This window comes from Centroberyx gerrardi, chromosome 8, assembly GCF_048128805.1.
Source record: "Centroberyx gerrardi isolate f3 chromosome 8, fCenGer3.hap1.cur.20231027, whole genome shotgun sequence".
Lineage (NCBI taxonomy): Eukaryota > Metazoa > Chordata > Actinopteri > Beryciformes > Berycidae > Centroberyx > Centroberyx gerrardi.
In genome coordinates, this window is record NC_136004.1 from 10,212,604 (window position 1) to 10,225,198 (window position 12,595).

The window sequence follows — 12,595 nt, forward strand, 5'->3', positions numbered from 1 at the left end:
CTCCTCATTATCTTATCTAAGGCCGCCATGATTGAAATCGAATACATGGGCTAGAATAACAGCTATACATTACCCACTTCAGCCAAGTTATTATTTATGCAATAGTAGACAAAGGTCTCTGATTATTATCATTTATGTGAAACCATAAAAGGGAAAATGTGATAGCATGGCACTTTTGATAAAGAATAAAAGCAAGAGTTCATTACATGCCCTTATGATAATTTTTTTCGGTATCAAATGCAAATAAAAAGTTGTGGCATGACAGCCTGATTCTATTTCGTTGGATAATGTAGGCTGGTCGAATTATGCTTGAATTGCATTTTACATGGTAGATGAAATGAAAAATATGAAGCGGGAAAATAAGCCGTTGGCAGAATCTGGCACATTTACAAAAAAAGCACATTGTCCATAATAATTAAATGTGATTAAGTATAGAGTGAGTACATAAAGTTCTCTGGTGTAAGCTCATCCTGACTCATTCTGTTGTCTTGCAAACACTGAGCAAGGAAAGTGGGCAGGGAATCTGTTAATTAGCTGCAAGATAGATCGTCGAATCCGCTAAAGGGGGAGACTGCGGATGAAACACTAAAACCTAATGTGATGCAAAGTATTTAGTATGAGTAAGCAGGACGAGCTTTGCTCATTTTTGACCTCCAGCTTTAGAGGAGAACCCGTCCTGCTGTCCAGCATCCAGTCTGTCTTGGAGAACATAATGACCAGTACCCAACGTGCCACATGAATATATTCACAAACACACACACAAAGCACCGTATCAAACAGACACATGGAGCACTGTACCTCTGGCTGCTGGCTATGATGGGCACCCTCCACCCTTTGATCTGGCTCAGCTCGGTGTCTGACACCTCAATCTGGAGCGGGAGGCGAGGGATCCACACGTTGAGCTCCAGCTGAGCACTCAGGTAGCTGTAAGTGAAGTTCACCATCATCTTCACCTTGCCCTTCATCTCCTTGCCATTGACGAAAACATAGTCGCACCTGTCTGACACCTGGACGGGAGGAGAGGGAGGGATTAAGAGAGACAGGATTGAAGTTAAGCACTTGAGACAGCCACATTGAGCGACTACACAGTGAATTACACCGTGCAGTACAGTACACACACTGTAGGTTAGGGCTTCAAAGTTGCCCACCAGGCTTTACATTACAGAGCTCCCTACTGATACAGTATTTCTGTAACTACTTTGAACAAGATGAAAGGTCCTCTATCTGCTCCACACTCCAGAAAAGGAGGAGGAGGACAGCGAGGACATGTTTGAACCCGGGGGAATGCAGGTCGTGGTCAGCTCTTCTATAATCGTTCTGCCTACGGCTAAAAGCAGGACCGACAGATGGAAACTAGGAAGAGGAGAGCAGCTCTCTGTTGATAACATGACAAACTCAAAAACCATCTGTTTCATAAAATGCTTTACAAAAGAAATGACCTGGCCAATTTTGTGCTATGGAAAGGCAGAACTCCTTGTTGCTTTGACTAACTCTTTTTTTTAAGCCACCCACCCCCACGCCTCAATTTCTCTTTTACTTGTATCAGCCTCTGATCAATGTCCAGATTCTCTCTCCTTTTCTCTTTAAAAGCCTTATGAAATGGCCATGCTGGCAATACAAACGCATAACATACACAAACCCCCGTAAAGCCAAAAAGGATCTCTAGAGGGGTAGCCAGCAGCTACAGGACTGTATCAAACAAATGCAAACACACATATGCACACACACACACACACACACACACACACACACACAGTGGCAATTAATCAGTATATCTTAAAAACAGATACTCTGTTTTTTTCTGGGCATTTTGTCAATCCTATTGATCCCATCATACAGCCAGACTACCTTGGCTGGAATTGGATGGAAGTAGATGGTCTGGGGAAATATCTTTTTTTTCTGGTTCCAAGTTATTTCTCCGCAGCCAGATAAAACCATAAACAGCCATTCATCATGAAGACGCAGTATGTCCTCTGTGACCAGGAAGAAAGCTTTGTGTGTGACAGATTCCGCCGCTCTGTGAGCTTCCTCCACCTCACATCACCTCTGGAGTGAAGCTGGCAGTATATTCGAAAACAAAAATCGTCTGGTTCGTGAAAAGCAAAAGCACACGTTTGCAGAGGAACCGCAGCGCTTCACCGGCCCACACTGTGTGCACAGGCTTGCTGGCTGAACCCGTGGAATCTTTCGCACACCAGCCCCCAGCGCTTGATCGCCTGCAATTGATTTGAAATATCACATGATTGACTGTGTTGCCTTGTGGGAAAGCCTTGCTTTTCCAGTTGGTTTCCTCTGTAAACATCTCCACACTAACATCTCGTGCACCCCCGCTGGTGCGGAGCGTCAGTAAACGAACAATATGAAGCGAGTATGCAGACACTCGAATGCGGCGCCGCGTTCGGCTGTGGTTCTATTTTGGGGAAATTTGCCTTCGTTGTAAGTATACTGACACCTTGAGGCAACTTAAATGTGACAGTTGCTGCTCAGGGAAAAATCATTGCCTGAAGTCATTCATTCAGTCAGTCAATCATTCGCTATCTGAAACGTAAAGGATCTGTATGTGTGTCACCATTTTTTCAACCAAGGACTTGAGTTGCCTGCTATTATTTAAAAGGTACCCTAATTTGTTTTCATTTTTTAGAGTAGGTTACATTCTTTATATGGTGGATATCTAATTTTGGAAAAACAACTATTTGAAACTCTTTGGAACAGAAATACAGCCTATAGGTCCTTCACCGAGCTTCTACCTAACAAAAGCATGCAAAAAGCAAACAAATTCATGCCTGTCCTCCGGCCTGAACCCCAGATGAGAATCTCTTGGAATCCTTGTGCGGAGAGCTGGAAAGCGCGCCGCAGGGCATCCTTCAAGGCTACAGCCAACCATCAGAGAACTAATGTTGAGGGCCGCACAAGGCTTGCATTTTCAAGTGGATACATGCAGGAACATTGGCTATTTCCTCTGCGCTGAGGCAACTTGATGAGTTCTTAAGCCAATAAAGCCCGTTAGAGGGCGAAGCCTGTGTGATATAGAACATGCTTAGGCACTAGTGCTGGCACTGGCACTAGGAACACACTGCAATATTTTAGAAAATGACATTTGAAGGTTTGGACATAACAGAAACTGGCAGCCTTGCTTAATGAAGCTTTTGAACATTTCTAAAAGGGCGTCGTCGCTCCCCTGGCTACAGTCAGCTGTGGAGCAGACTGGGCTCCATCAGTTCTCCCAGTGTGAGAGTGTGTTTGAACTGATAAAGATGTCACACGAGTCCCCGCTCCTTATCAGCCCTCATTGTTCTGCTCTTCCCCTCTCACTATGCTCAGTCTGCTGAGACTGAAGTGCCTTTGACAGTCTCTTCGTCTCCGCCTTTCCTCTCAAGTTGGAGCTCAGCAACCTGTCCGCACAGGCAGTAGGTTGTAGGCTAGATAACTCCTGACTGGGCTAGAAGTGAAGATCATTGACCACGTCTAATGCTGACATGAATGATCAATACAATAGAAGACGATGACAGATGTGTTTACCCTATCAATCAAATTTTTATCGCCACGTATATCGCACACTTCAGAGGAGCGCATTGTTGGCTTTCACAATAAAACTTCCATAGACTTTTGCTTTACATCCAAAAAGGTGAAGGCACCACCACACTCTCATCTGTCAGACGAGAACAAGGTAAGAATGGTGACTGCCAGCATCAATGTGAGACTGATTAACTTGCTAAAATATGTCTCTTGACAGGGAAATGAACTGCCTGCTGGCATTTCTTTGATCCATTCCCAAACAATCTGAGCAGAAACAATTATGGAGAACATGGCAGCTGACATCCCAACGCATTACACTGACGGGCTAACGCCGGCCTCCTGTGGCGCATTATTGGCCGGCGTAACTCAAAATCAATATTTTAACATACAAAGACATACCCCCCCACCCACCCCCCCGCCTCCCTTGACCGCTCCCCCAGCAGGACACGTGTTGTGGCAGATTGAGGGTGGGACCCTCTATGTGAGTTATACACTCTCTGTCACTCTCATCCCGCAAGGTATCATAAACGTCCAGGAGGATCCACTGGCACATTAATCAGACACATTAGGCAGCTAACGGGAGAATACTTACAGAGGACATTAAGGCTGTCTCTGGATCTAGCCCAGGAAATTAACAACTCACCAGACAGATACAATCCATGGCAGATATGAGCGATGGGAGTAGGGAGCATGAAGGTGGGGTGAGCCTGTCTCTGGCTTGTACATAGAGTTGGCTTGACAGAAGCAATTAAGCCGCCCATACTCCTTTGCATAAGCCACACCACTCACTGCAATGCAAGGGGGGGAGGCCTGCTCATATTCTCATAACCCTCCTCCATGTAGCAGCAGTTATGAGAGCCCACCCATAGCATGATCCTGCGTAACTACAGGTGATGGTTAACATGGAGAAAAATGATGTTCTAGAAACTCTTGCATAAACATCTGCAGTATTTGTGCTATTATACTTGAACTATTATATTTCAAGATTTTGGACTGAAAGAGTGAAGGGTGATTTGTGACTACTGCATATTGAATCTGCAGTGAAAATGACAATTGGTGACATTATCTTCATACTGTGTAGACTTTGAGTTCCCAAATCACGACCCCACTCCTCTCCCAACATGTGACTGCATGTAGGGCAATTTGAAGCACAATGATGTATTTGCCTGGATAAATCCAATTTTTGTTTTTATTTGCTATGAAAATCTTTGAGTCAATAGTAAATCCAGAAAGAGCATTGGCTTTATGCCAGAATAAGCAAGAATAAAGTATGAAGGGAAAGTCACTGGCAGGGACCTCTCCATTCAAACATTCTGAGTAAACCATTTAGAGCTTCATGATACATTTAAAACTCATGTTTGGCTGTCACATACGTACATATGTCAATTTAAAAGTGAGAAAATGTCCATTGTCCAATGTACATTGATTCTAGATGAGGCATTTAATAACCTCTGCTATGTAACCAGTAGGAGGTAGACTTACACAGACACAGACACACACACACAGACACACACACACACACACACACAGCGAGCCAGGTTGCATGCAGTGGCTCTAAACTGGACTGTCAAAACTAAACCTCACTATGAACCCAAAAAAAGCAACATGTGCATGCAACGTAACAAAGCCAGAGCCTTATTTCTGCCTACACACGTCACACAAGATTTGTTCAAGCGACACGATGCTCCAAAGAGATTTAAAGGAAAAGCATGTGACCTGGAGAATCCTTTTTAAATTCAGTGTAATCATGAGGCTGAATAAAAGCAGAATTTAATGTGCAGCGTGATTCATTATTCAGGTTTAATGTCACTTGAGTGTATTTGTCACTAATTCCCCAGGTCAAAATGAGATAAATTAGTCATGTTTACATGATCGCAGGCTATGATTAGGAAAAGAACTGAGTTGCCTTCACTGAGTGGAGCTTACAAGATGAACACTCTGACCTAGAGATTTCAGAAGCAGAGATGTCACTTTTTTTAACATCCCTGACTGCAATTTAACCTTTCTCTGGAGGTATCAAAGTAGTGAATATAGAGAGTAAGAGTAAACCATCTCTTAAAAAGGAATGAGTGTGTTTGTGTCCAGCAAGACAGCCTGAACGATACGGGGAACTCTCAAACATGCCAATGCATAGAAACCAGAGAGACAGAAGAACACATAAATCCTTCAGGATGATGTCTCAGCAGAAGAAGGGTAACCAGAGACAGTCTGGCTCTATCGGCTCCCTAAAAACCTCTCCTTAGCGGGACAAAGCCTGACATGGATGCTATTTTGGAAAACCCTCCAAGAGGTATAAGAAGAGAAGAAGAAGAGAAGAAGAGACGAGAGGAAGACCCAAGAGAGACAGACTGTGTAGGAAAAATCCTACACAGTCTACAAATGAGAGAGCCACTGGACTAGGTTTTGGCTTTAGTTTTTAGCTTTTTCCATTATAGCTCTTTAGTGGACAATATTTCAACTTGATTTGGTTTATGCTACTATCCATTCTGGTCTTGATGACAGGTTCAAAGACAGGGAAAAGGCATTATTGGATGGAGCACTTGGCACCGCAGGGCCCTGTTTCTAGATGCTGTACAACGTCTCAGCCAGTTAGGATAGGAAACAGACCGCAGGCATTTTGAGAGACTTTTTTTTTCTCTTCAGTTTTTTGTTGAGGCTTGGCCTTTCTATAGATAATTAAGGAGTCATTGGGAGTCTGGTGGAGAGTGAGTTCTCGCTGTGCAGTGCTGAGCCACTGATGCAAAGGCTCAACTTTATAACACTTTAAGGGACTTGCTGTTCTGTTGTGCCTGGTGCCCCAGGTTTGAAAAGGGCTCTAAAAATAAAGGAAAACTCGAGCGACCTGTCACCACTCGCTGCATATCAAATAAACACTTTCATGTGCTTTCTTGGTGTTTGTTTATCCTTTCTGGAGGATTTATATAGATGTGCTAAACATAGAAAGTCTTCTAATCTGTCGCATTTCTAATACTTATTGATTGAATACAAGCTTTAATGCAATGCCTGTAATACTTTGCAGTGCCTGTATATTGTCAGTCATCACAGATTCACATATTTACTGTTAATCCTTTTTCAGTTTGATATGATAATTACACTTGTGTTTGAGTTGCTCTCATAATCAGGAGGGGCCATGAGCCCCTGCTGTCACTTTGTTTAGAGGAAAACAGCGTGTTCACATTGTCAAGTGCTGACAAAAAATTACTCTGAATGGAATTTTGAATAAATAATAAAGGGACATCTTCAAATGTGTTACACTTCTGGGGACTTGTAGGAAGTTACCCTTGCAGACACCAGCGCGCACTCACACACGCGCATAAACATACAAGTGCTGGCATTCTTTACTTTTAATTGTATTGAGCCTAGATCTGATGTGAAAATCCCTTTAAATATTGAACAATTGAGAAAAGATGTTCCAGGTGTAGACAAGCAGGAACATTTCTTCACCCTACAAATAACAATGTGCATATCCATATTTACATAATCACATTGGCCCGTGGCTTTGCCTTGATGGCACCCAGTATTCTTGCTGTTAATGTAAAAACCTCGTCATCTACTGCCAGGTCTTAGAGAAATACAATGCTTTGGTTTACAAAGTACCTGCAAAAATCAATTTGAAGCCAGACAATGGCAAAGTATGTTTTCCTGTGAGTAGAGAAACAGAAACTCATTTTCCTTTCATCAGTCCTGCTCACTGACCTTGACCACATCTTCGTCTGTGGAGCGACACTTGACTGCTTCGGAGATGTCAGTGACGGCGGTGTCTGTTCCAATGGCCACCACCTTCACTGGGACAGCCACCGTCTTACCGGTCAGCACCGCAGTGTTCAAGATCTCTGAATCCTAACAGGGACGGAACAAGGGAGAGAGAGAGAGAGAGAGAGAGAGAGAGAGAGAGAGAGAGATCAGCACAGCACTGGTCACATGGTCACACCGGCGTGAAAGCTCTATAATCCACAACATAACCACAGTCCATCAGTAATTACTGAACAGGAAATGTACAAGAGTTAAGTGGTCTTTGAGAATGAGCTAGAGAAGCTTGGTACAATCACTGCATCATTAGTAATTATTAGGTGAACAGCTCTGGAATCAGCTCCCCTGCTGGGTGGGCAGCTCTTGACTGATTGCTGTTGGTGAGCAAAATGGTCCTGGCTTGAGTCACAGCAGCTATGTGTCAATTTGTGTCTAATTTAAATTCCATTGCAACAGCTAGTGTGAGTACCTACTGTGGAGTTTGTAAGTTGTGTGTTGCTACATTTGGCTAAACCACAAGTATTTTGAGGATATTCTAATTATTTTGGATGTAATTATTAGTACAAAAGTTTCCATTGTTACTTCCATGCTGTTCAGCTGATGAACTGATGCAAGCAATAAGCATAGCACTGTGGTTGGCTCCTCATCAAAATAACAAGCTGGCAGATACATTTTACACTTTACTTGATTCTTGATAGGAAAAATGGTACAGAAATGCTGAAAGAATTATATTTCACGCAGGAAAAAATATTTATGTTCTACTGTATGTGAATGCTTTTTGTTCCTTTACGTCTGTGATCAGAGCGTGAGGCACTTGGACACATCATCAGTGATGTAACATGGGGTCATTGGGTGTTTCCGGTCGTTCAGACTCCCTTGCCAGAGGACACAGAAGTAAGACTTCAGATCCACATTCACAGCCATTTTAAAGCCCTCTCCGCAGCCTCTGTGGTGGTTCTGACGGAACTTCCTCTTGTTCATATCTAAAATGCTGAGCAGAGTGCGAGCCGTGCCAAGAGATACTGCCAGATAAACCCTCTGCAGCCCACCTTGTTGGGCACACACTGTGCATGCCACCCCTGCCTTCAGTCTCCATACTTGGCCCCTTCTCTCACTGGCATCCTCCATCTCATCCTCCCAGAGGGAAAGTCAGTTCCAGCATGATCATCCACTCAGATGTTTCAGAAAGCAGCACCATGTCCTGCCCTCCAGCATTCCTCTCCTGCAGCACAGGGGGCACGATAGCGACTCTGTCTCGCCCCAGCAGGGGGGGCGGGGGGGTGGATGGACGAGGGGGAGGACTTCATAGATGGACTCATACACTTGATATGCTAAAACGTAGCCTGCCAGGGCTCGGTCCAAGAGATCTCACATAAATTATGACTTACTGGCCACTCATCTTAAACTAGGCTATGTGTGAAAAGCACTGATGCTGCAATTGGCTCCTGGACTGTAGTAGGAGGACAATTAGTGAGTGAGTGCCAGTAGATGACCTCAGTGGTGTGAGTAAGTAGACAGCCCTAGTTGAGAGCTCATTGGCACAGCTTCATTACTCTGAACAGAGTTCTTAACCTTTCATTACACACACATCATTGTCATAGAATATAATTGGGGCCAATTAAGATGAGTAAGAGATAACTCTCCAAAGTCAGCCATGCACATGGAATTGTCTCTTCTACCCATTCAGTTAGAAATTCAACTTCAATTACATAAATTGGTATGGAAGCTGAGGTACCATAATAAATAGCTCACCTTGAAGACAAAGTGTACTGTTCATTACTTGTACTTTACATTGCCTCCTTGCTATTGAAGAACTTAGATGACACTCACTAACTGTACAGAATGAAAAATGTCTCTCCATGCAAGCTGTTTTTGCTAAAAGTGCTATTGGGATGATCTTATATAAAAGACGATTACGGTGATTCCTTTCATTTCAATGGACAGAAACTCCAAGAGTCGCTCTATTTTCCTTCTCTGTATTGAAGCTATGCCAGCATTGAAGACATGGCTCTAGAATCCCATTGAGGTAGTTCCTAATTATTTTGAAGCTGTTTTTCTCTCTTTTTTTTTTTTTTTTTTTTTACAGAGAAATCTAACACCACAGCGAAGCCTGTTGAATAAAATGCCACATTCTTTTATATTCCTAATACTGACAAGCTCAGACAGGCCCTATCTGCAGTGTTTGACTTCCTGTCACCATACTCCATATTCACCAGGGAAGTACACTGCTCTGTTCACTAGGCTTCTGAAGACTTCCACTTGTGTTTGTGAGCTTGCGAATAAGAGTCATTCAAAAACAGAGAAAAGGAGGATTAAGTTTGGTTGAAAGGAGCCTGGTCGTTTGTAAGCATCAATTACTGAGTCCATTCAGCTTTGGAGTGAAATGATTATTAGTTGAGCCAAGAAGATACCAATGAATCACAAAAAACACTTAATCTTCAAATGGCTTTTCATTACAATTTTATAGACTGTGACAGTGTTATATAGCAATATAAACCCCGCTCTCTCTGTGCCACTGACTTTGATTCAATTCCCCTTAAAATCGAGAGTTGCTGTAAATTAATTCGATGTCTGCTGGGATTCCTCCATTTCCAGAGGGTCGTCTATAATACATGATAGGGTAAATGGTTGGGACCTGGTGAAAGCGCAGGCTAATGTTAGATTACAGCAGTTGGAGATGACCCAGCAGGCTGGGAGCAGCAGAGAGCAGGGCCTGGCAGTAATAAGCCACAGTGGGATCCTACAGTGATGCATCAATGGTCCACACAGTCAGACATAGACAGCGCAATTAAACGCAAAATGGAGACCACTGGTGCACAACAGGAGCGTTATTCACTCAGCTGAGTCTGAATGAAGTCGCAATGAAATATGAGCCTGTAAAACCCGAATAATTATTCTATTACCTGATGAGGGTTTTTATTAGGGTCAGAGATTTATGGGATTCTTGTCTGAGACATTGAGACATCTTAAAGGGGAATTTCACATACAATGCTGTACATCTGAAATCTATTTTGAACTCAGCTTTGGTGTAATTGGTCTTCCAGGAAGATTTTGTTTATGGTCATTAGTTTTTGAATATTTAAAAGTGCTACGTGTAGCATTTTGTGTTTCCCATACACCCTGCTGTTTTCTGTTTTCTGAGAGGATATTGCTTCTTCTTCCCCTCCCTGGCGCCGCTCCATGTGAATTTGTTTTGAAGAGCCAAATGAAGGATAAGAGCTGATAACAGCCCTTGATAAAAGGCAATATGCGTTCTGACAAGGTATGCAGTTCAAATAGTTGAACTGGAATAAAGTTGTGTAATATTTGCAAAGTAAAAACGGTTCCTGTTTCATGGCCTAAAGCAATGTCCCTCTGTGCAGTAAAGTAATCCAGCAGATTTCCCAGGAAATCCGACCCGGTGGCACACAGGCGGGTAGAGGCTGCCAATCCTCTCGTTTGTTCACACTAATTGTTCAAATGTCTCAAGATTCATGTGGTAATGATTCACTGATGTTAAAATACTACACATAGCATCTTTAAAAACCCTGGCAGGCAGGGGTGAGACTGGGCATTGGTCTGAAGAAAGATATAATGGCGTTAATGGGAATCAGGTTCCACTTGTAAGACCAGTTCCCCTTGACTGAGGCTTTGGGTATCCATACTGTTTCATCTACAGTATGTAGTCATCAGTAGTCATCATGTTCGCTGAGCTTCCATTAACTCAACACATGGATTCAGTGTTCTCCAATGATATGACTGGAAGACAAATTCAAGTCTCTAATTAAATGTGCAAGACTGTTTACAGATTTGAACTAGGAATAAGAAGAGGTGCATAAAAAGCCAGCCGTTTTGTGAAATGCCCTCATTAATATTTTATTTCAGAGAATATTCAGTCCATGCAGCATGCGTGGCAGTTCTTCTGAGACCCAACTGTTGATTCTAGTGTTTGTGCTTGACTTACTGGCCACTCTGCCCTCTCCGGTCTCACAGATAGGAGTCTTTTTGTTCTATAATCTGTGGGAGAACCGCCTGCCTGCTTTATCAAGGATCTCTCCGTTAGCATTCAGCACGCTGCTGTGGCTGGTAATGTGGTCTGGGCCGTAATTTCTGCCTGTGTCTGGGTTGGATCTGAAAATAAGTGAGATTTATGGTGTCAGCCAGAGTGACACAGGCAGCATGAGAAGTAGCGAAGCTGCCTGTCCTGGTCTAGCGATCAGCCCTCTGCTTCTACCTGGCACTAAAACATCCATATTCTAACCCAACCACTGGCCACTGCTACCAGAAGAACGGGTCAAGCACTGCGTTGAGTTGGGGATTTGAAGGATCTGCATTATTCATGGTGCAGCAGAAAAGGTGAGAGGGTGGTAAACATAATGTGTATGCTTATACTTATTCATGTCAGCAGCACATTGTTGTGGCTGTCCTAAACCCAATATACTGTGCACGGAAACCTAAACGCATATATAAGGGCAGTAAAACAAGCCCATATATAAGCCAAAACACTAATCTGGTGCTTTCACAACCATGATTGATGACTTGTCGCTGGACGTGAGTCTTTTATGATCTTTAATGTCATCTCAAGAGCGAAAAACTCCTAAAAAATGGCCGTGAAGTATGCCAATAGTCAACCAACCTACAGTAAATGAAATATTCATAGTTCTGATAAACATTTTCATCCCATGGTGATATAGTATGCGTACGTGTGAGGAAAGTGAAATGGGAGTAGAAGATAATGAATAATATGCTGCAGACATAAAACGCCACTCAGACAGTGTCCTGGAGCTATTAAGCAGACTAAAAGAGACATGTCCTTTCATCAGCTCCTCTCTCCACATTGTGTAGTGCTCAATGTGGCACTTCCTCCCTCTATTCCAGTGGGCTTTTAATTGGCTGGAAGTGAGAAACGTGGAGGAGAGTGGGAATAAAGGCCTTGGTAGCGCCACGCAGAGCGATACATCACTGCATGACAGCGCATTGAAGTGGTGGGACGGTTGTGAAGCCAACACACTGCCTTTTAATGAGGGTCTCTTCTCTTGTTCCCTTCCTCTTCCCTTCCCATTCTTCCTCCTCCACCTAGGAAGAGCCGGTTCCTTTTCCTCTCCTGTCCTCCCCTCTCCTTTGCTCTCCTCTTCCAAGCTGACGGGATGAGTTGGGGGGTGGCTGCAGCGCGCGGCAGCGGAGACCTATCTCCACAAGGCGGTCATCCCTCACTGCCTCCTAAAACACCTCTAACCGCTTTTCAATAGCAGTCCCCTGTCTGAGGCGCACGCTGGTCAGAGATCTGATCTGCTCATTATAGTCAGTCATGGCTGGTTGGGAGGAGATGAACTCAATGACTGCTTTGATA

At 43.5% G+C, this 12,595-nt stretch overlaps 1 protein-coding gene across 1 annotated transcript in view; it reads right to left on the bottom strand.

Moving 5' to 3' along the window:
• The window catches only part of LOC139933657 (transmembrane protein 132C), an 87,301-nt gene that overhangs the window by 9,739 nt on the left and 64,967 nt on the right, over window positions 1–12,595 (bottom strand). The window contains exons 5-6 of the mRNA XM_071927807.2: window positions 7,213–7,356; window positions 799–1,007 (exon numbers count right to left, since the gene is read on the bottom strand). Coding sequence (XP_071783908.2) covers window positions 799–1,007; window positions 7,213–7,356 — 353 coding nt within the window. The remainder of the gene's footprint in view (window positions 1–798; window positions 1,008–7,212; window positions 7,357–12,595) is intronic.